The sequence below is a fragment of the Myzus persicae genome, unplaced genomic scaffold (assembly GCF_001856785.1).
Source record: "Myzus persicae strain clone G006 unplaced genomic scaffold, MPER_G0061.0, whole genome shotgun sequence".
Lineage (NCBI taxonomy): Eukaryota > Metazoa > Arthropoda > Insecta > Hemiptera > Aphididae > Myzus > Myzus persicae.
The window spans coordinates 52,827-79,464 of NW_019103946.1; the positions used below are offsets into that span (position 1 = coordinate 52,827).

The 26,638-nt window shown below is 26.6% G+C and overlaps 2 protein-coding genes across 2 annotated transcripts; both read left to right on the forward strand.

Moving 5' to 3' along the window:
- Positions 1-7,100: 7,100 nt before the first annotated feature.
- On the forward strand, positions 7,101-12,804 carry LOC111036747 (conserved oligomeric Golgi complex subunit 8). Its single transcript, XM_022318887.1, has 9 exons — positions 7,101-7,400; positions 8,011-8,082; positions 8,148-8,542; positions 8,601-8,814; positions 8,880-9,031; positions 9,113-9,385; positions 9,441-9,647; positions 10,106-10,249; positions 12,500-12,804. The coding sequence occupies exons 1-9, from the start codon at positions 7,355-7,357 to the stop codon at positions 12,599-12,601; spliced, it is 1,605 nt and encodes a 534-aa protein (XP_022174579.1). The 5' UTR covers positions 7,101-7,354; the 3' UTR covers positions 12,602-12,804.
- Positions 12,805-16,360: 3,556 nt separating this feature from the next.
- On the forward strand, positions 16,361-25,562 carry LOC111036750 (elongation of very long chain fatty acids protein 7-like). Its single transcript, XM_022318889.1, has 8 exons — positions 16,361-16,623; positions 18,046-18,103; positions 20,987-21,177; positions 22,159-22,242; positions 22,328-22,384; positions 22,476-22,581; positions 22,923-23,056; positions 24,294-25,562. Exons 2-8 carry the CDS (start codon positions 18,046-18,048, stop codon positions 24,462-24,464), a joined length of 801 nt encoding a protein of 266 aa, XP_022174581.1. The 5' UTR covers positions 16,361-16,623; the 3' UTR covers positions 24,465-25,562.
- Positions 25,563-26,638: the final 1,076 nt, after the last annotated feature.

Genomic DNA, 26,638 nt, shown 5'->3' on the forward strand with positions numbered 1-26,638 from the left:
AAATATCAAAAACACTGAGCCTCAATCACGAAAATTTAAAAACTATTTTGTAGTTGAACATGCATACAGTTTTTATTTTTATACCAATGGCTTGGTTATTGTTAAGTCATTATATTTTTTTCTGAGCGTTGAGAGTTTTGTCGTAATTGGATATTCCATAAAATAACAGTTTTCCCTTAAACATTATTTGTTGTAGTGATGTAATTCAAATAATATTAATCAAAGAAACTTGAAACGATTTACTAAGACTCAAATTATGATTTTCGGTAAACATTTAAATTTTTACAACATTCAAACTAATTTTAACCTATTTATAAGTAGGTATTTGAAATGTTTGTATTTTTTTTCTTTAAAAGTTGATACAAAATATTTTTTCTTAATCAAAAATCTTGAAAATGTAATACAAGGTTCTTTATATTATGTTTTTATTACACCATTGTAAAAATATCGAAAAAAAAACATAGGCACAGCCTTTTTAAACATTTAAAGATTCAATTTTGACAAAATTGAATAGGGATTTAATCGAGAAAAACGATTTTAGTTATTATGTTTTAATACCAAAAAATATTAACAGTAATAAATTGATACATTTTTCCACTAGGTATTTTATTATTCTCTATAGAATGTGATATTTTTAAATGTTCATAAGTATTGATTTGAATCTATTTAAACTACGAACCTATTCACACCGTATAATATGGTATATTATTATTTTATAGGTGCGTGTTCAGGGGGAGGCGCAAACTTGACTTTGTTCTATGATTTTAATTGAATAAATGTCTTATGTTACAAAAACCATGCTTTGTTTACTTAAAACTATAACATTTTAATTCATAATATACATGCATTATAGTATACTACAAAAAGTTTATTCCCCTCCCCCTTTCCCCAATCCATTCAAAATTTCTGAGGACAGCGGTGGTCGGTATTAACTTATACGTTGATAAAAATGGGTTAGGTTTTAATATTGTAATTTTATTACTTTATAATATAGCTGATGCTTTTGGAAAAAAATACACTTCTCCGATCAGAATCAATTTTCAATCCTATATGTATTTATTTATGATTGATTTCTAATATTTTAACACTCCCATTACAATGATTTAGTCAAAAACAATGTGAACTCAAAATCAACGCTACAGTCAAGCGATTTCAGCCTTTTTTCGTATTTATATTTTAAATTGTGACGTTATGATTATGGACTAGGTACGAATATTCCAAGTAATTAATTCAGATTACCTATTTGTTTTGAGTTGCATGTATTAACTATTAATCATACACTGACAACTTTCACAGAAAATATATACCTAAGATTAAGAAATTAATATTAATTATTTTAAGAAAACTTTCATTGTTGCTAGATAAGTGGTATAGTCTTCTCATTAGCAAAAAAAAGTATGTGTTTTATTTGAAACTTATTTTACAGATATAAGCCAATGTCAATAACTTCAATGCATTTACAATTTCTACAATTTCTAATCTAGTTTGAGACTTCTTAAATAAATATATATTCAACGCTAAAATGTATTATATACTTAATACTACACCTGATATGTTTTTTTAGTAACATGGAATATTTTAATACACGTATATAATTTAATACAAATTGAAAACAACATTTTAAAAACTAGTCAGTAAAAAATAAATGATAAAACACTTTAATTTTGCTAAAAGCATTATTAGATTATCATGAGAGAAGCTTTGGCTAATTCTTTATATAAAAATGGTTGCTGAAAGTACACAACCGATTATGGTGTCACGCCATCAGCCGGAAGGGTAAATTTCCATTATATAGCTAATAAGTCCAAGGGTTCAAAAACTTTTACTGATCAGCGATCACATTAAATATGCGAAGTTCATTAATATATTTTGTATTTTTATAAAATATTCCTTTTATAAACTAAAATTATATTTAGTTATAATAATTGTTTATTATTATTTATTAGTTACCCTAATTGAATAAAGAAAATGTGTGACACCATAGACATCAAATAATAAAGTAACACCAAGTTGACACAAATTACAAACAAAATACAAAACTAGGTAGGTACCTATGTTCTAGAAACGTGTTTTTATTTCATTTTATTTTTTTACTAAACCAGTCCCCAAAAGAAGATTGATGTGAGTTTGCATTAATTGGCTAGCTATATAATTGCTGGATTTTCATTTGCACCAACAATATATAACTATGTCATCAGCATACGTTATGATATGAGTGGCTTATATAACTGGAATGTCTTTAATGTAGAAAATGAGCAATGTCACTTCCCAAGGGAATCTCAGTTAATAAGTCAAGAAAGTTAGAGAATTCGGGGCTAACTTCAGATGCACAGATTTACAGGTAGAATAAAATTAGAAAAAGAAGATAAAAGAGTCTCGAAAAAGTATTTTAGGTTTTAAAAGTAATCCATCGTACCAGGATGTGTCTTAACTTCTAAGCTATAGGTTTTCAAAAAGACACCCGTGCAATAGTTCTTAATTTTTTAAAAGAAAAGATACATCGGTATGGAAAAAAAAGGTTTTATAAGATAATATGTAAAAACATAAATTCAAATTGATTTGAAACTAACATTAAATTATTCAGCTTGATATGGCTACTTTTGATATATAATATGAGTTTAAGTCATGCTTATTCATTTTAAAACTTATGTTATAAACTTTACACTTCGGACTTTTGGTGTTCATCAAAACTGTATATTAACTTAGTAAAACGATGAAAATAATTCAACTTCTATACAATCCACACATATTATTATAAACACGAGTTTATATTATTACGTAAAAGTTGAATACAACTCTTAAAGTACTTTATTACGCATGTTTCAATAAAGTTCTGTAAATTTACTGAAATACCATGAGTAAAACTTATTTCAGAAATTTTCAATTTTCTGTGATCTGTAATAGTTCCTTTATTTTTTAAAATCCGACCATTTCAACCACCTCATAAACTATAGTGTATCATTCATTATTTCTTACAAATTTTTATTTTTAAATATTACTAAAAACTAATTTAAGATAACAACAATATTCTCCTAATATTTTTCTTTAGATCATTAAATACATTTTTTTTTTTTTATATAACCTTAAACTAAAAGTATAAGATGCCTATTATTATATAAACCTCTTTATTATATGAATAATATAAACATTAACTATTTGGTATGATATTATTTGTTCTCGTGGGTAATTATTTTTACTAGTTGCATAAATTCATGAAAAAAATCGAGCAATTACAAATTATTTTCTTTAATGGTAATTAATTTACATATAATTGTCTTATACTTTCTATCAAAATGTACAACAATAATTATTCAATTTACATTCTAAGATTTCTAATAACTATTAGTTAATACTACAGTAGATATATTAATCTAACAATGAAAAGTACCAAATCATTACAATGAATAAGTATTATAATGATTAACGAATAGTAATATGTGTATGTTATTCACCAGTTATTATAAGTTACAAATGTTAATTATAATTTATTGATATTTAATATACAGGTATAGATAGTATTCATATTTTTTTGATTATTATTAAAGATCATTAGTATACAAATATTTAGAAATAAAGTTCAATTAAGAAATACTTACCCATAATTTTATGAAAATTAATTTTAGTTTTAATAATAGACATATAATTGAATCAAATAAGATCAGTTACTGAGCTACTATTTGGCACGTTAAGTCAAAAGAGAATTATAGAGCAAGGAGACTTTATCTAGAGTATGATACTTAATTGTGAGAATAGAACATCGAAATAATAAATAAAATAAAAACTACTGAAGAAAATCGAAAATTGACCTCTTTGAAGTACCACATAGTCTTGATTTCGAATCCATAATATAGTTGCATAAAACTTTAAAAACTTTTTTACTGACCAAAAAAAGTATTATTGCAAAACCAATAAATTTCTTGCTATGATCGGAATCTAAAACGGTATATTGTAATAAAAATATTCACTAAGAAAATTTTGAATTTATTATTCAATTAAGCTCATGAATATATCAATGATAAGTAAAATAATCTAGTATAATTGAGTTATTATTTATTAGATTTATCTACTATATACTATAATATGTTTTATATTAAACAGTAATAAACTCAAACAAATTTAAAAATATAGAAAATAAATAATTAGTTTATATCCCCAATTTAGAAAACACATCACGGATAACTACGTATTTTCGCATTATCTATTTTTAAATCAACAAAAATAATTGTTCACATGTTTTTTCATTACCACTTCAATGAAATAATACACGTAAGTAAATTAACTTGATTGCAGCATTGTAGCATTAATATTTGATACAAAGTACAAACGCATTTATTCTTTACATACTTATTTGTGTACACATAATTACTGGACATGCAACGAGCTTTTTATCCAACCCATAAATTGATCATCCATTGAACCACCTAGGTCAGATATGCCCAGTTCACAAACATCACCTAACCGAGTTGCATCCACAGATTACACACTACAGTTAACTAGACTCAAAATTATAGGTGCCTACATTCTATAATTATTATTGTAGTTGTTTTTTCAATCAGGGGTCACCCCAATGAAACGAACTACACCCTAACCAAAGGGCTCTAGAAGTTAATAGATGAAATATAGAATAGCTGAATAATACCAGAGGTCTATTGTATTTATACCAGTATGGCAGTATGTCCATGACGAACTAATAATTATCTATATCTAGGTGACTTTTACCTATTTTTCGAACCATATAGAAAATAGTAGGTTAAGGAACCCACATAGTATATTATCATGAAATTGATTAGATTCATTTCGATTTTACAATAACGATGTTGTAGATAATATTGGACTGTACGGGCTGAACCATTTTACCGGTCGAAAACTCAGTACCTACTAAGACGGAACTTAGAACCCGCTGCATGAGTTTCGTATGTGAATGAACATTATATAATTATAACCGGTAACAATAAAATAATAAATAATATAAACAATATTGTAGAAACAAAAAAATCAGGAAGACGATGCGCCGTTGCCAAAAGTGAACCGAATGACGTGTTATCGTTCCTTCAAACACTCAAGAGTTAGGATACCTGCCGCTTTCCACAACTCACGCCGAGCCGTACTGAATAAGTATGACATATTTTTTTTGATTTTATTCGGACACTTCAGCAACAACGCGTCGTTTGAAACGATTTGACTATTTTTACTGGAACTATCCGTTGTATTTTTCATACAATATGTGTAGGTACTACGGTTACTTTTGCAACAGACGAAAAGTGACTGTACCTTATTTAATAAAGAACAATGGAATGGATGAAATAAGGTAGGTGCCTAGGGGCATGTACACAAGTATAAGAACATAATGCAAGTATGGCATTCAAAATTCAAATTTTGCAAGTATAGTCTTCTGCAAAAGTAGTTAAAAGTCCTGTAATAAGGGAGGGAGAATTAGATTAATATATACTTGTCATTAAAAATACAAAAAATAGGTACTTAATACCTTATAATATGGTATGAAATGTTAAATATTCAGGGGATGATGCATATAAACATTATAAAAATAATTATAACACAACATAAACCCTAAGGTCTCTAAATATCTTTGGGAAACCATGGTACATTAATATGCTTAATTCTAACTGTTTAATAAAAATATAATGTATTGATTTGTAACTGAGACTTTAGATGCTGGGCACTTTTAGGACGTAATGTGTACCTATAATGTAATCACTAATCATACTGCAATAGATACTGCATTATTGCGTACACACTTATCAAGAGCAGTAAATTGTGGTGTGTTATACCATTTGTATATTGTGTTAAAATATCTATATTTTTTAAACAATTCAAAGATATTATTATACATAATATTATTATTTTTTCGAGTACAATATAATGTTGCTATAACTCGGTTTACGAAAAACTAGATATTTCCTGTACCTATATAATAATAATAATGGTACATATTATGTACCATTAACTCTCAGGTACTTAAATAAATAGTCAATGTAGGTAAATAAATATTTTTAAACTAAGTGTAGATTTAAGTTAAGACAGTTAAGTTAGTTTAAACCTAATCTACTGAAGTTTAATTTTAAGACTATTTAACCTCTTCACTCCCCAAATGTATTTTACACCCTATTATTTTCATAGTCAATATAAATGTTTCAAACGTTTTAAATATATTAAATAACTTTCAAATTATGTTTTAAAAATATTTTCCGTATAATGCGAGAAGCTGCCAAGTTAGTACATAATAATACACAATATATAGTAGATATATCCAAATATGTAATATTTACTTAAGTTTTCAACTTAATAATAAATAGGTAAAAAGTTGTTCAGAAAATTTCAAATTATTATTTATGACTATCTGGTGTGGAAGTCTAAAATTAGTGTAAAACTGTATGGATGATAAAAGAATAAAAACCCTAGGTATTGTCAAGGAAGAAAGTTGCCCACATAAGGTATCAACTAAATTGTAAAAGTTAAAGTTAAAATGTAATTAGGTATATATAAGACGTGTCTGTACATGCGAAGTATACCTATGGCCAAATATAAGTGCATAATATAACTAGGTATTATTATTTATAACGGTCTACTACGTTTTACATAATTATAAAATAAACTTGAAAAATCTTACCTGTCACTGCGAAAATTTGGAAACTCCGATTTGAGTTTGTCCATGCAGCCATCGTGAGCGAAAAATGTGAGAAACCCCCGGTTAAATCGATACAAAAAATATTGAGATAAGCTCGTAGGCGAAAAAATATAAACTAAATCGCGGCTGTCGGAAAACTTCTATCCGTTGCACATGTTACAAAATAGATTACGTTGTAAGTTTCATTTTAAGAGAAAATAGAACTTAATTCGTTGGCTAGGTAAAAAGGAAAACACCGAAACCGTCTTTACCGGAAGGGCACACTGGCACGCGACGCGTTCAGACGAAAACTGAACGTGCTCAAATCTCTGGTAGCCCGCGCGCGCGGTATCTGCCGCCGGTTTAGCACGCACGCGGTCGTGGTCCGGCGATTGGTGATTGGTGAATGCAGTTGGTTACCGAACGATAACGGACAACTACGCGACGTGTGATAACACGTTCGTTGTTGATGCGCTGGTCGACGATAGTATCAACTATCAAAATAATATCATCGTAATTCGTGGACTGCAACTACTGCAGACATCATCATCATTAATAATAAATAATAAAAAATAATATGTTATAATATTTTGTTTGTGTGTAACTATATTAAGTTTATCATGTGATGTTCTAACTGAATGTTCACTAGTAACAATTATTGTTATTATTATTAGTAACATTAAAGGATTATTTTTTTTGAAGCAGTTATAGATCGAAGACGCTCGCATTATGGACGGCCAATTGATAGATTTACTGTTCCCAGACGGAATACCAGGTAATTAGGGTTATTGATCTAATGGAATGATGGGTAGGTAGGTATAAGTATTATAAGATATGAGTTTACTTGTTATTATTCCGCAATTAAAATCTGAGAATACATACCTAGTCGAGGTTAGATTGCTATATTCTTTAATGTTCCATGTTATTAACATGTTAAGTAATTTTCTAGATAATACCATAATCGGTTATTTACATTCTTTACCATACCAAATTTCAATTTTCTTAGTAAATAATAACTTTTATCTTCAGCTACCTATTAAACAGTATTATATTTATTGATACAGTGCATTGGGATTGTGCATATCAGTGGCTTAACTTGAGTTAAAATCTTTGGGGTGTTATCATTATGTAACATTCTCAGAGCCTTGAAGTTAGTATATTGATTATTGACTAATATTCAGTAGCCCTAAGTATTTTATATTTTTTGTAAGAGCCTCAATACTTAGGAAGTGAACAAAACCAAAATTGATTCTCATGATAACAAAACCCACTGCTCAACCTAACACCTATACTTATTTATAGTTTACCTACTTAACACATTATTTATGCAATTGATTGATTATATTTTTTACTTTATATTAAATGTACATTTATATTTTACATAGATGATGTAAAAACTGATCCAAATATTAAAAACTATTTAGATCATCTTGGAAAATGCACTGCAGAAGAATTAAGTATGTATTTATAAAATATTTTTATTGTAATTTACAACTAAAATAAATAATACTTATTTTTTTAGGTAAGGAACATAAGTCATTAGAAGATAAAAATACCATAATTGTTAAAATGGTTAAAGATTTAGCATTAAATAACTACAAAACATTTGTTAAAACTTCACATTGTTATGAATCTGTGTATAATAAATTTGATGACACACAACAGAAAACTATCACATTAGATAATTATTTATTGAAACTTAAAACTGAATGTCAAGAAATGTTACAACAGTGGGCAGATGTTAAAGAAAAACGACATCGTAATACTTTAGCTATGGCTTGGAACTCCCGTATCATGCATCATGCTCTTGAACTTCCACAGCTCATGCTATCTTGTATACAAAATAAACTGTATGAAGATGCACTAAAACTCGCAAATCATGCTAAACATTTACCCAATAATATACCAGCTGTCAAGGTTAGTGCCATAATAAATAATGTTATAATATATTCTAATAATTTTTATATAATCTTAGTTGTTACATGATGAAGTGGAAAAGCATCGTTTATCTTTGATGTCTGCACTTTGCCAAGAATTGAGAACCGATTTAGAATTACCACTGTGTATGCGTATTGTACGACTATTAAGAACATTAAACCTGATAAATGAAGAACAGTTAGCTGTTAAGTTTTTACAGACTAGAAATGCGTGGTTTAATGCTAAATTAGACAATATTCCTGATGAGAGCAGTAAGTTGCTGTATTATATTGGGTTTACAAGTTGAAAAAAAGATAAAAATATTTTGTGTTCATAGATAGCCAACACTTATTGGAAACTATTGAGGTATCACGATCTTGTCTTTCAAATATAGCTACACAATATAACCTGATTTTTTGCTCTGAAGATAACTCCTCTGATTCTGGATCATCAAAATTACAGTTCTATTATTCTTGGACTAATCAAAAGGTTATTAAACAGTATAATCAATTTTTTATATATTATTTTATAACTTATTTCATTAAAAAATTATATTCATACATTTTTTAGGTATGTCAATTTATTAATATACTTAAAAAAGACCTTCCAAACTGTCGACCATCGTCATTAGAAACAATTTTCACACAATGTATGTATTTTGGACAATCATTGGGACATATTGGAGCTGATTTCAGAGGTCTGATAGCACCTGTGTTTATCAATGTAACTGTTAAAAGATTTTCAGACTTATTAAAAATGACAGAAATTACTTGGCTAACCGATTTACAAACATTTTTAAAAACAAATATTAAAAATGTTAGAATGAACCAAACTCATGATGAAGTAAGACATCTGTTTGTATATATGCTTATAAATATTTAAATGTGAATTTTATTAGGTAGATGATATACCATCACCCGTATTTGAATATTATCCTTTGGCGAAATTTTGTAATGGAGTAATGAGTGCTCTGAATGACCTAGGAGAGTATGCTCCATATGCTGCTGCAGATGAAATCACCAAATGTTTGCATACTACATTGCATAATGCGTCCTGTGCATTATTCTCTATGTATTACCAAGACGATTTTAAAAGCTATGATGAAGTAAGGATTACTGATTATATTTTGATGATTAACTGTAAATTAAATTAAAAATAAAATGCCTATTCTAAGTATTTTCATATTATAGTAGTTGAATTAACTCTCCGCTTTTGCTATAAGTCAAAAGATCTTTTTCAGAGTTTTGAGTATGAAATATGAAAAAGGGCCTGTTATTACAAAATTATATTATATAAATGTGTTTGTACAAACCAATACAATTCAATGAACTTGCATAAAATGTATTTATATTAAATATTTATAATGAATTTAACTGTGCTATTTTTACACAAAGTTTTTTTCTATAAGCAAATTATTTTTTTACGCTCAAATCATGTATGCCATCATGTCTTCTTAAAGATTTGGCGATTTTGACTTTACATTCATAATGAATTTTTAAATATTAAATTTAATAATAAATAATATTATATTGATAAAAGATTTAATAGAAACATCATTTATAGGGTGACAAAAAAATATTTGGACAACTCTGCATTTGCTTTTCAACTGATGTTGTACCATACATACAAAGATGTTTACACAAAGTGTATGAACCAGCTAGTATAGCTGCTTTCATTGGAGTGACTACAACATCTCTCCAAAAAGAAGTAATTTTTATGATACAGTACAACTGTTAATGTTATAATTTAGTTAAATATCTTGTTTAATTTAGAGTAAGTTTAGATGTGTAGTTAAAGTATCTCTATTAATGAAAATTCAAGAATTGAATCACTGGCATTACTGAAAAACCAAAATAGCGATGACAAAACAGTTAATGATGAAATCTAAAAGCCATAATAGAAAATTTTCAAAACAGCTTAAGTACATTACTCTAAAATTATTATTATTTGTATTATATATGTATGGAGGACTTTGATTGGATTTAAAAAATAAAATATTTGATTGGTACTTTTATTGATAGATAATAGGCTATGCCTTTTAAAAATAATTAACAATATCATTTTTGCCAAACTGTTTTTGAATTTTCTAAAATTCTTAATGCTGTATCTTAATATTTTTTCATTTGTTACGGATGAATTTATATATAATAATATGCGCCATCCTCCAAGTGAAAGTAGCTACCACAAGAAATTATATTAGAAATATTTTCCTTAAATTTCAATACTGTGCTTTGTTCAAAGTGACTCTTTATAGTTTTAAGATTAAATAGTATATTTGTGATTTAATACGAAATGTTACAGTACTTTTATCAAGTAATAATGCAAAAACTACTGGTATTACAGTAATACAGTATTATATTTCAAAATATGAATATAGACTCTAAAATATACTATCGGGAAACCAATGTTCCGATTCAGTCATTAATTCTAATCATCCCTCACATGTACAAAATATTAAAATTCTATTTTTGCAAAACTGGTACTTTCGTAATTATCAAACAAAAAAATTAACTTTTAGTAAAATTCTTTTAGTCTAGGTCAAAAAGCATTTAGAATGGAATGTAATCATGAGGGGGGCATTGGATTCCTAAAATAAAATGCATAGACTTTATTTGCATTAAACTATTTCAAACTAAATAGAACCATTTGCAGCATGTCTGTCCTAAATTAGTGAACCATACTCCAAAATGGGTCTCATTAAAGCACAGTACTATATCTGTACTTGTTGAATTTAAAACCAAGAAAAATCAATAACATCATTATTTTCTCATAGTAGTACGGAGTCCATCAGAGGAATAGACTATTGGGGATTGTTATCTGTTGAACGTCATAACTTAACATTTAGAAATTTTAAGCGATAGGCCTAAAAAGTTGAAGTGCTCCACAAAATCGCTTCAAGTCTCTATAACTTATTAGTTATTACAGTTACCTTAAATAATAAAAAAGGAGTAATTTAAAAATAATGTATTTTGGCAGTTTTGAACATTTGCTATTATGCCTTTTAGTTATTCTACACTTATCTGTTTTGTCGTCACTATTTTGACATGCTACCCAAGAAAACACAGTTCATTTGTAATTTTCATGTTTATGAATGAAATTAAAAATCAATTAAGTAATTATCAAATGAGAGGATGTGCCTCAATAATAACCAGTGCGGTATTAATTATATTTAATGTATAGTAATTACTAATTATTATAAATAATTTGGTTTATATACTTTTACCAGTACAGTCGTTACTCGATAATTCGTAGGTGCCTTCAAAAATCAAAATAAGCGCTTAGTCCTCTCTATTATTAAAAAAAAATACATGTGTTTCGGTCCCTTTGACAATTCGAAATGTCTGTCAGTGGGAAATACTCAACAATTCAAATTTTTTTACCAAAACCTCTATAATTAAAATTTCTTTAAATACGATTACATAAATATTATGTACTTATAAATAACCTATTTGATATACTCGTAATCAAACTAATAATAACCTCAATAAGATATTTTTTACTTTATTATTTCAATGCTATCTGTAAGTTAGATAACACTATAGACCAAATTAAGGCCAACAATTTATAACGTGAAAAATTAATAGATTTCTTTAATAACATATAATAGTATAATAAATAAATGTCAAAATAATTAAAAAATAAATGCAATGTATATGTATGTAATAACAATTTTTATCTCTCTTTAATTCTAAATATTTATTTTTCCAATTTTTATCGATAGTCTAATTTTATTCTCTATCATTTTTCTTGTGAGTCGTGGCTTTTATTTCACTACATATGTCCCAATCATTCATGATCATGTATTATTTTTAGTTGTATATTTTAAACGGCCTGGACATAACAAGTATTATATACCTATGTTCAATTGATTATAAAGAGTATTTATTATTTAACTAGAGGAATATTGTGACTGCAATTTAATTATTTACTTTAATAATTTATATTTCTTTTTTGCAGAACCTAACATACATTGATTCGGAAATTATTAATGAGCCTATCAAAGAATTATTGGATGAATTTGAAAATATTACTGTACTAAATAACATACCAACTGATTAAATAGCTACATGCTATTGTTAATTACACCTACTACTCTTTTTATTAATTTTAATAACTCTATTACTGTATTTATTGTGTTTATTAAATGAAAGTAATTAATACTATTTACATTACTTATAGGTATTATATTTTTAATTAAATGTTAATAAGCTGATAGTCTTTATTATTATTATCATTGTATTATTTTATTGTTATTTATGCTGTTTAAACTTATTTGTGAAAATTGTATTTAAGAATTTATTTATATATTAGCGTTATTTTATACCAAAAACAGGCAAAACATATGTTTTTTTCAAACTGTATCAATTGGTTTGACTATGCAATTTGTAAAAATTAATTTAAACTCATATGATCCACTTTTCCAATATATCATTACCATAACCAATTGCCACTATTTTTTTTAAAATAAAAGTATTTCATTACATTCTGGAATTTTAGTTTAGGCCAATCTTGTTAGAACCAAATATTCCTCTACCCCTTAAATTTTAAAATATCAAAATTAATATTAATTATTCAAAATAAGAAAATATTAATCTCATGTACGTTGTAGACCAGTGAAAATTTAAAACACGGTTTATTGTTAGTTATGCTACTGTTATGTCAGTATGTTACTATAACCAAAGAATATATAAGCACAGATTTTACAGAAATTTTAAGTTCAAGTTTGGACAAAATAAGATGTTTAAACAAAGAATAACAATTTTAGTTATTTTGTTATAATTTAAAACTATTTGTGGCCTTTGAAGTAAATTATTATATTTTATACAGAGTCATTCTAAAATGAAATGTTTTTGGTAAAAGTTGATTTAAACCCGTGGCGTCATTTAAGCTTTTGTGAGGGGGGCACACATTTTGACCCATAAAAAAACTGCTCTCTATCAATGATATTACAATTACATCTCAATACAAATGACCTTCTAATGTATACAAATTTAAAATAAAACGTCAAACTATAGCTAGGTAATGCAAACAACAAACAATAAACATGGACGACCAATGTATTAAATACTCACCATGATAACACACAACACATCATAGGCTAGGGTTGTTGATAGTATGATTTTTCCATTATCTAAGTAACTAACATACATACATTTTTTTCCTGGTTGTAGGAATAATCACTTAACATTTAACGAATCAATAGTGAGCTAATGATCCCTTAAACATTTAGTGGCCCAAGATTGGTCCATTAAATTTTATTTGGGCCGTTAAATTAATAATTTTTTCATACAACCCGGCATATGGGTCTGTTTGTCATTAAATATTTGAGCCCTCCTCAATATTTCACAAGATCTCCGCCTATGCCGGGAATAATAATAGGTATACAGATAATTATTAACATATTAGTACGAGCCACGAATGACGATTAAATTTTATTTAGCATTAGCAATGACATGGATCGTGATAGCGGGCTGCAGCCTAAAACTATCCTGATTTCACAATTCACAGCCCATAGTACCAAATGACGGCACCGATTTAACCTACTGTATTAATGTATTTGCCATTAGTAAAATAAATTGCTACAATAGACATAACATCATAAAATATACTTAGTAGTATAAAATATTAAAATACTATGTACAACAGTCCTACAGTCCTACACTATGTACTAAAATATTTTAGTGGCGATCAAATTTTAACATTGTCCAATTATTGCCCTCCGAGATTGTATATAATTTGCCTATAATTTGCTTAATGTGCATGTTAATCGTAAGGAGTAAAATAGGCAACTATTATAACAATATCGAGGGGGAGGGCTAACTTACTATTGTATAGATATTTTGATAAGAAAATGAGAAATAGTTCGCCAGTGTCCTGTATTATCGTAGTATTTCAATATTAATTGGCACAACATCTTTGCTTATTCGTATGATTTATCATTAAATTCAAATTGAACACATCCGGTATCTATTACAGTGACCCACTAGACAGCTATACTGTATAGCAGAGAGCGGTAGGTAGTAGGTGCCCTATTTCCCATAGGTATTTTAAATTTTGAGAGGAACAATACGTGTGTTGATTTTTACAATAATGTGTGTGTGTCTTTTTTTTTCTAAACATTTTTGTCTAGTAGAAACAACGCTTTAATTTTTTCTAGTGAATCTAATTGGTATTTTTGAGAGGTCAAACTTGAAAATTCACAGTTTTCAAAAGCGTTAGGAAAAACAAACAAACAATTAAGGAAAACTGGGATTTTTAGACAAAAGTAGTTTTCGACAAAATGTATTTAGTTTTTTTTGGGGGTATCGGCTGTGTTTGATCGCTTGCGGCATCCCTTAGGCAGCTACGGCGTCGTTAAATGGTCTAACTAAGAATTTACTTTTAGTTAACTATATAGGTAATTTTACATTTAACAAGCTAAATTAGTATAATAAATTTAAATGTTTTCTTCTTATTCTTCTGTTATTTTTGGCCCTGGGCGTCAGGTTAGGTTAGTTAGTTATAGTGTTACGAGTTACGATGCTTATAATAAGTTATAATAATAAGTTTAATATAACGCCAGCGGCCAGCCCATCAACATTTCCTTTATGTACAGGTACACTATTGAAGTACCTACTCGCGGTAAGCAAAGCTTGTGCTGGGAGAGCAGTTCTTCTCTAACACTCCCAGGAAAACCAAGACGCAGGCTAAAAAGGAAATAGTGTCGTGACCTTCTGCAATTACCAATCTAAAATATATAACCATTATAGACATACAATTTCAACCACTCAACAATATTAAAAAAATAATAATAATAATAAATAATAACTAATATATAATATAAATTAATCATGCTAAGTATCTTACCACACAAGCTTATTGTAATTTGTAACTTACCTGTCTAGATTGTTTATTTCAAATAAAAAAAATTAAAAGATTAAAAACAGTATACCAAATAGAACAAATATAAATAGGTAGTATTTAAAGGCAAATATGGAAATATTTCGATTTTTTGGTTACAAATTTGGCTCCAATTTAAGCTATTTATTGATATTATACATTTTTTACTTTTTTAGTTTTTTTTTCTTTCTATTAATGTTGATAAGAAAGTGTTCACTCTGTGAAAAAGTTTGAAAATGTATCGCAAAGTTTTTTTGTATGATTTTATAAGATATTATTATATTCAATAAAAATATTAAATATATGATGGGCACGATGTTTTTTAATATGCATTTAAAGTTCAAAATTTGACAAAATCACGAAAATTTACAAATTGTTTTATAAAGTTAGGACATCCATTACAGTGACCTTCTCAATGACGAAGTACACTCGACTTCTACTGTATTGTAGAGTGGTTACCCTAGTTTCCCCCTTCTTTAATATAGTTACACATTAGGTATGTAAATTTAAAAGATTTCCTATTCTTATTTGCCATTTTTAATTAGACATTATAGCAATGCGAATGCATTTGAACATAATATATTATAACACCACTGGACTTTGAGTTATTAGGACATATACCTATAGGTAGTTACATAGTATACGATTTATACTTATATAACTTATACATAAACATGGGTATTAGTAGGTTAGGCATAATTATGGACATAATATAGAACTTGAATAATAAAATGTTAATTTATTTTACAAAATCATTTGGATCATAGAATCAACGTACCATGCATTTTATGATAATCTTTTGGGGCTTGATTGGGATATAATTTTCAGTGTATTGTTGTTGTTTGTTAACTCGGAATAATTATAAAAATTATAATTAATTATTCGATTAAATAATTAATACCTACTCACTTTTAAATCATACTCTTTTAGGGTCAAAAGCAATAAAAAAAATCGTCCTTGGTCAGTTGATCTACAGAGCTCGGACTGCTCTTTAACCAACTCTTTATAGTTAATTCATTTTAAATTGTATTTTCAACATTGTCAATTCTAGTTGGTAGATTGTGTTTATTTATTGTAGTGCAACCATATCTACCTACTTTGTATTCATTCAAATTCAAATATTAGTTTAATCAGATCATTCAAAATATTGGAGCAAACCACAATTATTTAATGATAAATAAAACTTAGTACCATTAATAAAGGTATGTTATTTCAAACCATAGTTATTAATATAAAAATCATACTTTTAGAGAACCAATTATTTATTATTTATCGTGCAAACCAGAGAGCCTAACGGATACTTATATTTACATTTCTAGACCTTTTGTAAAATATGATGTATTATATTATAGCCTATATACTATATAGCTCATAAATAAGTATAACCATAAACCTATTTGAAACAATAATTTACAATATAATATTGGTATCTAAGCTTAATATAAAAAATTATTAGAACTGTAATTATTGTTACTAGATTTAAGATTTAACTAGTATATTTTATTTTTAATTAAAAGTAAGCCGATATAAATTAATGTTTATAAGCCTTAAAAATCAATGAAATATATATATTTATACTTGCAGAGTTTTCTCAATCGTGTAGGTTTTGTTTTGTATTTCGATTTCTTGTGATACGCCGACATTTTGCTCAATCGTGTCGCAAAAAAAGGTGTTTTATGCTCAATCATGTCTCAACCGACGATTAAGTCACAGTAAGATGGGGTAGGTTGTCCATACCGGGTTCTTTATTTTTTCCCTTTTCCCATTCACACATGGTATATATAGGTATATAACAGCTGATTTTCATATTAGACTCATATAATATGAACAATATTATTGTGGTTGATAATATTATTTTTCAATATGTCTTAGTTATTTAGTAACTCGCAACTTGAAACAGTTTAATAAATTGAGCAGTCAACAATTCAATACAATATTTTAATTTTATAAGGATTTTATAACAAGTTACATAGGGAATATTCATAATAATAGTGAACCCATGATATCGGATTAGTATAGCTTTATGAAGTATATATTATAATTAGGGCTGGGAATTTGATGCAATAAGAAAAACTACGAAAATGACTTATAAAACCCCATTTTTATTTAGTTGGCTCTTACTGTTGGCTTATATACAATGTATATGTCATAACCTAACCTAACCTACGATTACCCGGTAAACAATACAAATACAAATTACACTGAAATCTCAGCCCTTATTATAACTTTTTATATATTTATAATACCATTTTGTATTATTGACTATTGTATTACATTTTTGGTTTATATAGTTGTTACTTATGGCGAATACAAATGTTTATTAGATTATGAATACGCATATTTTTTAGATTCTGTGAAACTGAGATTTATTTTATTACTTTTCTTTAAACCAAACATAGGTACTTGTTATTTTGCTAGCTATTAGGTTTTAGATATATATTTTTGGATCAAACAAATATGTTAAAAACAAAACTTATTATATTCTGTTTGAATACTACAACAACCAATGTGAATACAAAATGTACACAATATGAATATATAACATATTGTATTGATATTAAAATTCTACATGTTTAATTACTATCTATTTATTTAAATATATTTATATTTATTTGTTAATACAGATGTCTGTGTTATTGAACAGTATTCAGCAAGCCACAGAATGGGTATCACAAAATACTGGTAAATATCTGGTTTAAATAATTGTATATAAAAAAATTCATCAGAAGTGAAGAGTGATTTTTTTCAGCAACGAACACTCAACATTTCAAAAATAATAATTATTTATAATAAGCACTTAGTGTTTTGATGTATGATGTAGTGCAGCAAAAAATTTCGAGCGACAACTGTTTCCACTTCTCTTCTTTTTTCATAACTTTAAATGCCTAGTAAAAATTCTTATTCATTCAGTATTTTATACTTTTATATTTTTATGAAATCAGTTTTCTCCAGATAATTAAATTAACAACTTAGGTTTCCTTATAAAATGTACTACCTAGTCAATACCTATCTTGAGTGGTTATAGTACCTAACAATTAGTTCACTCTCTTACCAATACTGTCAATCACCTAACATAAATAGTTGATAACAATGAGATTTTTCATAAATTATTTAATACCCATACCACCTTCTAAAATATTTTCTTTCTGCTTACGAAAATGCATGTTGCAGTAACAATAGTGTTACAGAAATGACTATTTTGTCGTATGCACTCTACCGCCTAAAGGTAATATTGCAACTGCAGTATGCGCTCTACCATTGTGCAACTATAGGCATAGTAATATATTTAAATGATATTATATTCGAAGTTTATGATATAAAAATGTTTTTAATGAAGAATCAAATAATACTTGAAGTTTAGTATTTTTAGTGTATTATTAAAAAATATTATATTATCAATGGCTCACTGTCGTCGTAGTCTCGTTTTTTATCACTTGCAAATGTACATTTTTAAATATTGTTCAGTCAGTGTTGAGACTTATTCAGACAAATTATCTAGATAATTATTTAGTTATCTTTTATCTTATCTAGATAAATAGTTGAATTTTATCTAAATAATTATCTTAGATAAAAAATTCATCCATCTAGATAAATTCGTCTTTATGCAAAAATGAAATACTCATTTTTATTGTCAATTAATTTTTTTGATAAATAATACTTTAAATTTGAATCGCCAAAAGATCTCAATAAAAAAATTGTATGTTACTAATAATATTATTTATTAGGTATCATTATTTATTATTGATCTTTTCGTTAGAGGCCCGGTGTTCAAATATAGCTACATTTCATTGTTATGTTGTGTTGGTTAGGTACTTGTTAACAGTAAATTAATGGAAAAATGATTATAAGTTATTTTTACGAACAGTAAGCTACTTAGTCAGAGCTATATACCGCCTATTTAACTGTGTTTTCCTAGTTCCGATGCGTATTGAATTAAATTTAATCTTTGTTGTATCATTATATTAATGAATAAACTTGTGTATAAATTATATTGTCATGAAATCAAATAAATTGTTCTTTTATTTATTGCATAGTATATACTTATGCAACGTACACAGTATAAATTATATTAGATGTATTTTACCTAATAAGTGATAACAATAACTTCATATCTACTAAAAAAAATGTAAATACATACCTACTAAAACTGTTCATAATAATTGAAATTTACTGTGACGAGTCTTGTAAATTAGTTTTTTCTTGATATTTATACATTATACTTCATTTTGAAAATGTTTTTTTCAGTTATGCCTTAGGTATTGATTAATAATAATGTCTACTGCTAACATTAATTTAAACGTATAGCCGGTTTTATATAATATTGAAGTACTAAGTAGTGCCTAAGTCCAAAGGTGTATTCTCAAATAAGTTAGACTTTAAATTAGGTGTTAAAAAAAATTATCTATTTTTTATCTAGATAAAAATGTATTTATCTTTAATCTTTATCTAGGTATATTTGAATTTAGTTATATTTTACCTTTATCTAGATAAATTTTCATCATATTATATTATTATCTTTATCTTTATCTAGATAAAAAAAGTGCTTATCTAATCCCATTATCCCAACACTGGTGCCACTTGTTCTTTTAAAATATAACTAATAATTATGAAAAAAAAATTAAAATATGTGTGTTATACCCCTTAAAAAGGTGTTTAAATGTGTCCCTTTTATTGATTTCTTTCCACTACATTTCAATAAGATATATATATATAACAGCTGTCTATTATATTTATAAATATATAAGATTCTATATTATTATATTATGTTTTACTTTGAAACATATCAGGAGTTATATACTTATACCATACATATTTTTACAATGTTAAGCCTCCTCAGAGTAATCTACAGACTTTCTATTCTTTGAGTATGTGCATGACAACAGTGGATATAATAATATAGTTCAAAACTTAGACTAAGTACCTAGCTATTTGTTGTAAGCTATATGTCTAATTGTATAAAATATTAACTAAGAATTTAACGAAAAAATGTTCAGATCCATTTAACTACTGTTACTTATAAAATAAACTTCCCCGGTCAGTCGGCCGCTAAATATGATCCTTAAAGATTATAACTTGCCCCAAAGCGGCCCACAGATCAATCAATCGGCTCGAAAATGAATAACCCATGACCCCCCCCCCCCTAGACTCAAAGCTTGAATTTAGATACTGAATTATTTTTGCTGTTTCAAATTATGATGGTAATCATATATAAAAACACAATAACAAACATATATCATAGAACCAATACATTCGTTGCACCGCTCAAAATCTAAAATATACCTATACATTATTAAAATGAATAAACTTCCTTATTTTACAGGTATCTTTAACTTATAAGCATAATTGGGTAACAAACATCATACATTCATACAAGACATTATTAATCAACACCTTAAAATTACTTAGTGAACATAACATTTTTAAATCTATATGAATACCAACGTTTTATGTATAAAACTAAATAGCTTATGGTATAGTAGTATACATATACTATAGAACTATACCTATACTATAAAATGTATTTTTTCGTATTATTATCTCAAAAAATTGTTTATTTTCTTTCAGATCCTCTTGTTAAAGATCTTTGGTTTATGGGATCAGTATGGCCAATTACAATTGTAGTGATTTCATATCTGTACTTTGTTCTTAAAGGTGGTCCGGAATTCATGAAGTTCCGTAATCCTTACAACATTGACCGCATTGTTATGATTTATAATGCAGTACAAGTTTTATTTTCTACGTACTTGGTGAAAGAGGTAAGAGTGGGTCAAAATAAATGCAATAAAAACTTATTTGTTTAGAATATAAATGTATTTAATTAATTATTTTATTTTATTTGTACGATAAAAATTCAACGTAGAGGAGGGGTGTTTAGTGTACCTATTAATTTAATTACGTCATTAGTTATATCACATTCTAAGAATAATCTAAAAATAAATACAGTAAAGTTTTAACATATACTATTTTCTTAGCAGAAACGTCGTGGGTATTCAAATTAGCTTACATATTATAATAATTAATAACTATATATTATAATATTCTGCATGTAAAGTGTAAATATTAAGATAGAATAATAATAATTGTATATTATTATGTAATTATTATATGTAAAATTATTTTAACGTATTTTTTTTTAAATCTTTCAATAACAATTTTTAAGGTTTTTAAAAATTATTTGATATATATATTTATATAGGTATGTATTATATTATATAGATAAGCTGATAAATAGTATATAGAAATTTAGGGTGTGGATGCAACAACCAGATATCTCCATATGATGAAAATGTTCAGGAGAGTCAAAAACTGTTTTAAAAAAATTCTAAAAACAGTGAAAAATAAAAAATATATATTTGAAGTATCTAATTTTGGTGTTTTATAATTAATACCAACACTCAAATTTTCAAAATAAAATGTCTATGCTTACAAAACCAAAAACAAGTCGAAGATATCGGGTTGTTACACTATGAATGTTGTTATCAGTAATTATTTTAAAATATGTATTGAAAATTAAAATTCAATATTAATACGATTTAATATAAATCAGGTAGGTTATTCAATAAACCCAATAACAACTGTTATGCACGTTCTAACTTCTAATTAAAAATCAACACTGTACCCATAGTAGTATAGTATTTTGTATTAAATATAATTAGTTAATGTTACAAAGTTATATCTTATATCATAATATGTATGAGTAAATAATGTATAATATGTTATGTTATTCTCGTCGATAGGCATTTAGACTGGTGTGGCTGCGAGACGATTACCGATTCTATTGCTTTGAAACTAGTAAAGAGGATCCTGATATAGCAAGACAAGTAATTTTGAATTTCTTACATGCTCATTTTACTCCAAGAAAAAAATAATTAAATTGTTAAGAAAATAAAATGTTTTATTTTTTAGCAAGTGTATACTGTTTGGCTGTTCCTTGCGAGTAGATTTCTGGACCTCCTAGACACAGTAATTTTATTTAAATTTAATAAATTACATGTTGTTTTACGTACAACTAATAAATTATGTATTGAACACTTTGCATTAAAAACAATTTTAGGTCTTTTTTATACTAAGAAAAAAACAAAGTCAAGTAACATTTTTACATGTTTACCATCATACTTTGGTTATAACATTTGGCTGGTCCTTAACAAATTTTTATCCAGGTATAATTTTATAGACATTAAAACTACAATAATTAGTGGTGTACGCTTGTTGGGAGGCGCGGGGGGGGGGGGGTGCGATAGTGAATATCCCTTTATGAGCCTTTTCTTTTTTTTATTCCTTGAACTGGACCTAGTTTTTCTACACTTAAATAGTTAAACGTTTGAAAACGTAAATAAAAATTACAACTGAGTAGTCAAGGTTAAATGGAGTATAATAATTATTACATTATATTTTATGAATTATTTTATAACATCCTATTCCAAATACCAAATTCCTGCGTACACCACTCATAATAATTTTTTGTCAGAAATTTTAATGCATAATGTTAAATCGATTTTAGGAGGACAAGTCGCATTCTTTGGCACCATTAATGGAATTGTGCATGTTATAATGTATAGCTACTACTTTTTGACTATAATAAACCCAGAATACAAAAAAGCGTGGTGGAAAAAATATTTAACGACTTTACAACTGGTAATGTATTGGTTTGGATTTATTTTATGGGATAAATATAAATAATTTCCTTTTTCGTTAACTTTTAAGTTAATTTATCACTGAGGGCTATATTTTATATTTTTGTTGGAAAATAATTGGTTGGAACGTATTTCATTTTAAATGCGTATTTAATCGTGAACGTATGTGTTTGGAAATTAAACCGTAAGAAAATAATATTTTGTAATCGTATTTCATTGAAATCTATTTCCTAGGATTTCCGAATTACCTAGGTTCTAGGTAATTTAAATTCAGAAACGTGTCTTGTTGGATATGTATTTATTTGGATTAGTACACCGTAACGTACTAACGTAACTCCAACAATATACATACATTTCCAACAAAATATTTACCTATCTAAGAAAATACGATTTCAACATTTAACAAAATAGTATTTAGTATATTATTATAATTCCACCAACAATATGTGTCTTTGATAAATCTATTGTAAAAGTTATTAGAATTTTATTTATATTGATTATTCATTTTTCATTGTAAATACGATTTAATTTTAGCTATTAAGTTATTTTACAATTTTTATCATCTTATTATTGCACTTGTACTTATTATTGGACTAATGTCTGTGGCCAAAAAATAAATATACACATATGCCTCCAGTACAATATTTTCCATATAAATACTTTCCGAACGAATTCGTTTACGACAAAAATATATCAAACAGATTACAGTTCCAAAAAAATATGATTCAATAAAATGGCATTTTCAAATATGATACTTTGCCGATAAAGTATTTTTCAACAGTTGGTTCTAAACCAACGATTTTCCAACTTTTAGTGACTCCTAATAGGAATCAATTATAATAATATGCCTACTATATTGTGTATTTTATTAATTTATATAGTTTTTCAATATATTGATGAGGTTATTAAAACAATGCTGAACCGAAAATTCAATGATTTTTTAAAAATAATTAATGTATAAGACTAAGGATAAATATGTTTTTTATTTTATTAAAAATAAATAAATTTAATGTAGTGGGATATTTAATATATTATTTGTATTTTTTAATAATTAATTTCTTTATTTGGTTCTCTTATGCTAAAGGGAAATCCTATATGTATCATGTGTGTGTGAACACTTAAGCACTTGTGTCAATGGTTTGAAATTTTTATTATTATATGCATCAAATTAATTTTAATTATCTTTAAATGATATTAATTTAGACTTAAAAATAAGATATATTTTTTATTATTTCTAGGTGCAATTCGTCATTACTGGACTACATGCATTTATTACGCTATTTGAGCCTGACTGCAATTTCCCAAGAATCATAATGTTATTAGCAATTCCACAAGATATATTTATGTTCATTTTATTCTGGGACTTTTATAAAAAAGCATACATTAAACCAAAGAAGATTAAACAATGATGAATTTGCTGAAGATTATAAAATTAAAATATTTTTTATATATTCCGTACCAATTTTTGTATTGCTTATATTATTTAGGAAGGCTCATAAAAAACTGATTTTATTTTTCAACAAGTATTCAATCTAATAAACATATTTTATAGTATAAATAGTTTTGATAAATAGTAGGAGAAGCACATAAAACATAATATATTAAATTTGAATGCCTGTGTTTAGTATTTAAGAATTTGATTTTTGAATAATTTCTTTAAAATAGCTAGCATGCTACTAAAATAGGTATCTACTATATAAGTACTTATATCTACCAAGTACCTACCATGCATTTCTAGAGGAAAGGTGTGTTAAATTTTTGAGATACTAAGGTAAAGAAATTTCCGAGTGATGGATAGTATTATACCTATATATAATCAAAATACAAATTTAAATACACACATTAGGACTATCGATATATTTGTATTATCTTACGTCTTGTGTTATTGTTCAAATTATTCAATGTTTTAATTTAGTTGAAATACGAAAAAAGAACTTTTAACTATTTTAATTAGCTATTAGGTTTAAATGATTAATCATTTTAAGAAAAATGGTGTTTTTAAATATTGTTATATTTATTTTGTCTTTTATGTAAATATTGCAGTAAATTAAATTTAAAATAATTAAAGATATTATATGGGAGTGGTTTTTTTATTCAAAACAAATTTTGTAAGTAATAATATTGTATGCATGAAAATCATAATAACCACCTTATTTGGAAATTGTTCCCACTGGTCTTTTTGAATACTTGATTGTATCTGCGTTAGTTAAAGATAGGTAGTTAAAAAAGATAATACAATTTATGAAAAAAATCATTAATTACCAACGATTTGAAAATTATTGTAAATAACGGCCTCATTATAACTACTGATAATTGTGTATCATTAGATTAATTACCCGTTTTACAGGTATTGAGAGTGCATAGTATATTATAGGAAAGACAAATTTAAGTGTAATTTAATTTTTATGTTATGTATATTGTATAATTTAAACTGTTTAAAAGCTGTATTTTTTACCATACATACACTATCACGAATCTAAATAAATCTAGACGGTGGTACATTTTAATTGTGACTTTTATAACATTTTGAACCCCTATGTTTAAATAATAAGTATAATAATTATTTAAACTTTCAGACTTTTTATAAGTGAATGATTCATCAGGTAGAACAAGCCAATCACTGTTAAAATAAATAGTCAATATAATAATGAAAACAATATCTACGTCACCAGACATAAGGTTCAAGAAACTATAGGTACAACCATTTTAATTACCCTAATAATTAATTTTTGTAAATTGTTACTTTCATAGATAACGAATTCAAAATATTATATTTTAATAAGCAAATTTTTCCAGCATTCGTTATTTGACTATTATAATATATTGTTAGTTTATAATCTTTAACTTTTAAGCAAATAGTTTCTGGTGTGCCCATTATAAACATAGGTTGTTAAAAATCAAAGTCTGTAAAAAAAAAAAATTATGATTCTGTTAATCCGAAAAAAAACAATATTAATAATTAGAAGAACAATTATTATCGTACCGATAATCTATTCATCATTCATATTATATTATAATAAAGTTTTACAAATACAATATAGTCTGTACCTATATAAAACAATGAAAACATTTAAAACCAATTTTATATTACCTATGAGCGAAGCATAGAATGAATGCGTTTTACAATAATGTTTTATGTATTGCAGTTTTCATGTTTTTACAACCTCCCCACTCCCCACCATCTGGTTATTTAAAATACCGAAATCGAGAAGAATTTGTTTAAAGCATACTACAATACCTATTAGACCTATAGTATACTTTATACCAGGAACTAAATTGAACACTTAAAATCGTATTAAAAGCTAATAATATTATCATCATTCTGCATAAATGGTTTGACTTTGAATGGTTGACTTGTCACTCACGTTATAACACAGCAGAGTTCAAATACAAATACAAGATTTCAAACATTGTTTTATTTAAATTCAATTTTAAGTTGTTTTTTCTGGTTAATTTTGAATGTAGTTCATTGACACCAAATCATTACATTACAAACTTTAAAAGGCCTATACCTACCTCATAAATCCGTCAATCGCTTGACCATATTTCTAATGTCATTATTTCCTGCGTGACCTCTGTTACA

Excerpts from the sequence above, each read along its gene's own strand:
- LOC111036747 (XM_022318887.1), top strand. The coding sequence starts at position 7,355 with ATGGACGGCCAATTGATAGATTTACTGTTCCCAGACGGAATACCAG. Across the intron at positions 7,401-8,010 it reads GTTCCCAGACGGAATACCAG|ATGATGTAAAAACTGATCCA; the intron begins GTAATTAGGGTT and ends TATTTTACATAG. Across the intron at positions 8,083-8,147 it reads ATGCACTGCAGAAGAATTAA|GTAAGGAACATAAGTCATTA; the intron begins GTATGTATTTAT and ends TTATTTTTTTAG.
- LOC111036750 (XM_022318889.1), top strand. The coding sequence starts at position 18,046 with ATGTCTGTGTTATTGAACAGTATTCAGCAAGCCACAGAATGGGTATCA. Across the intron at positions 22,243-22,327 it reads ATCCTGATATAGCAAGACAA|CAAGTGTATACTGTTTGGCT; the intron begins GTAATTTTGAAT and ends TTTATTTTTTAG. Across the intron at positions 23,057-24,293 it reads ATTTAACGACTTTACAACTG|GTGCAATTCGTCATTACTGG; the intron begins GTAATGTATTGG and ends TATTATTTCTAG.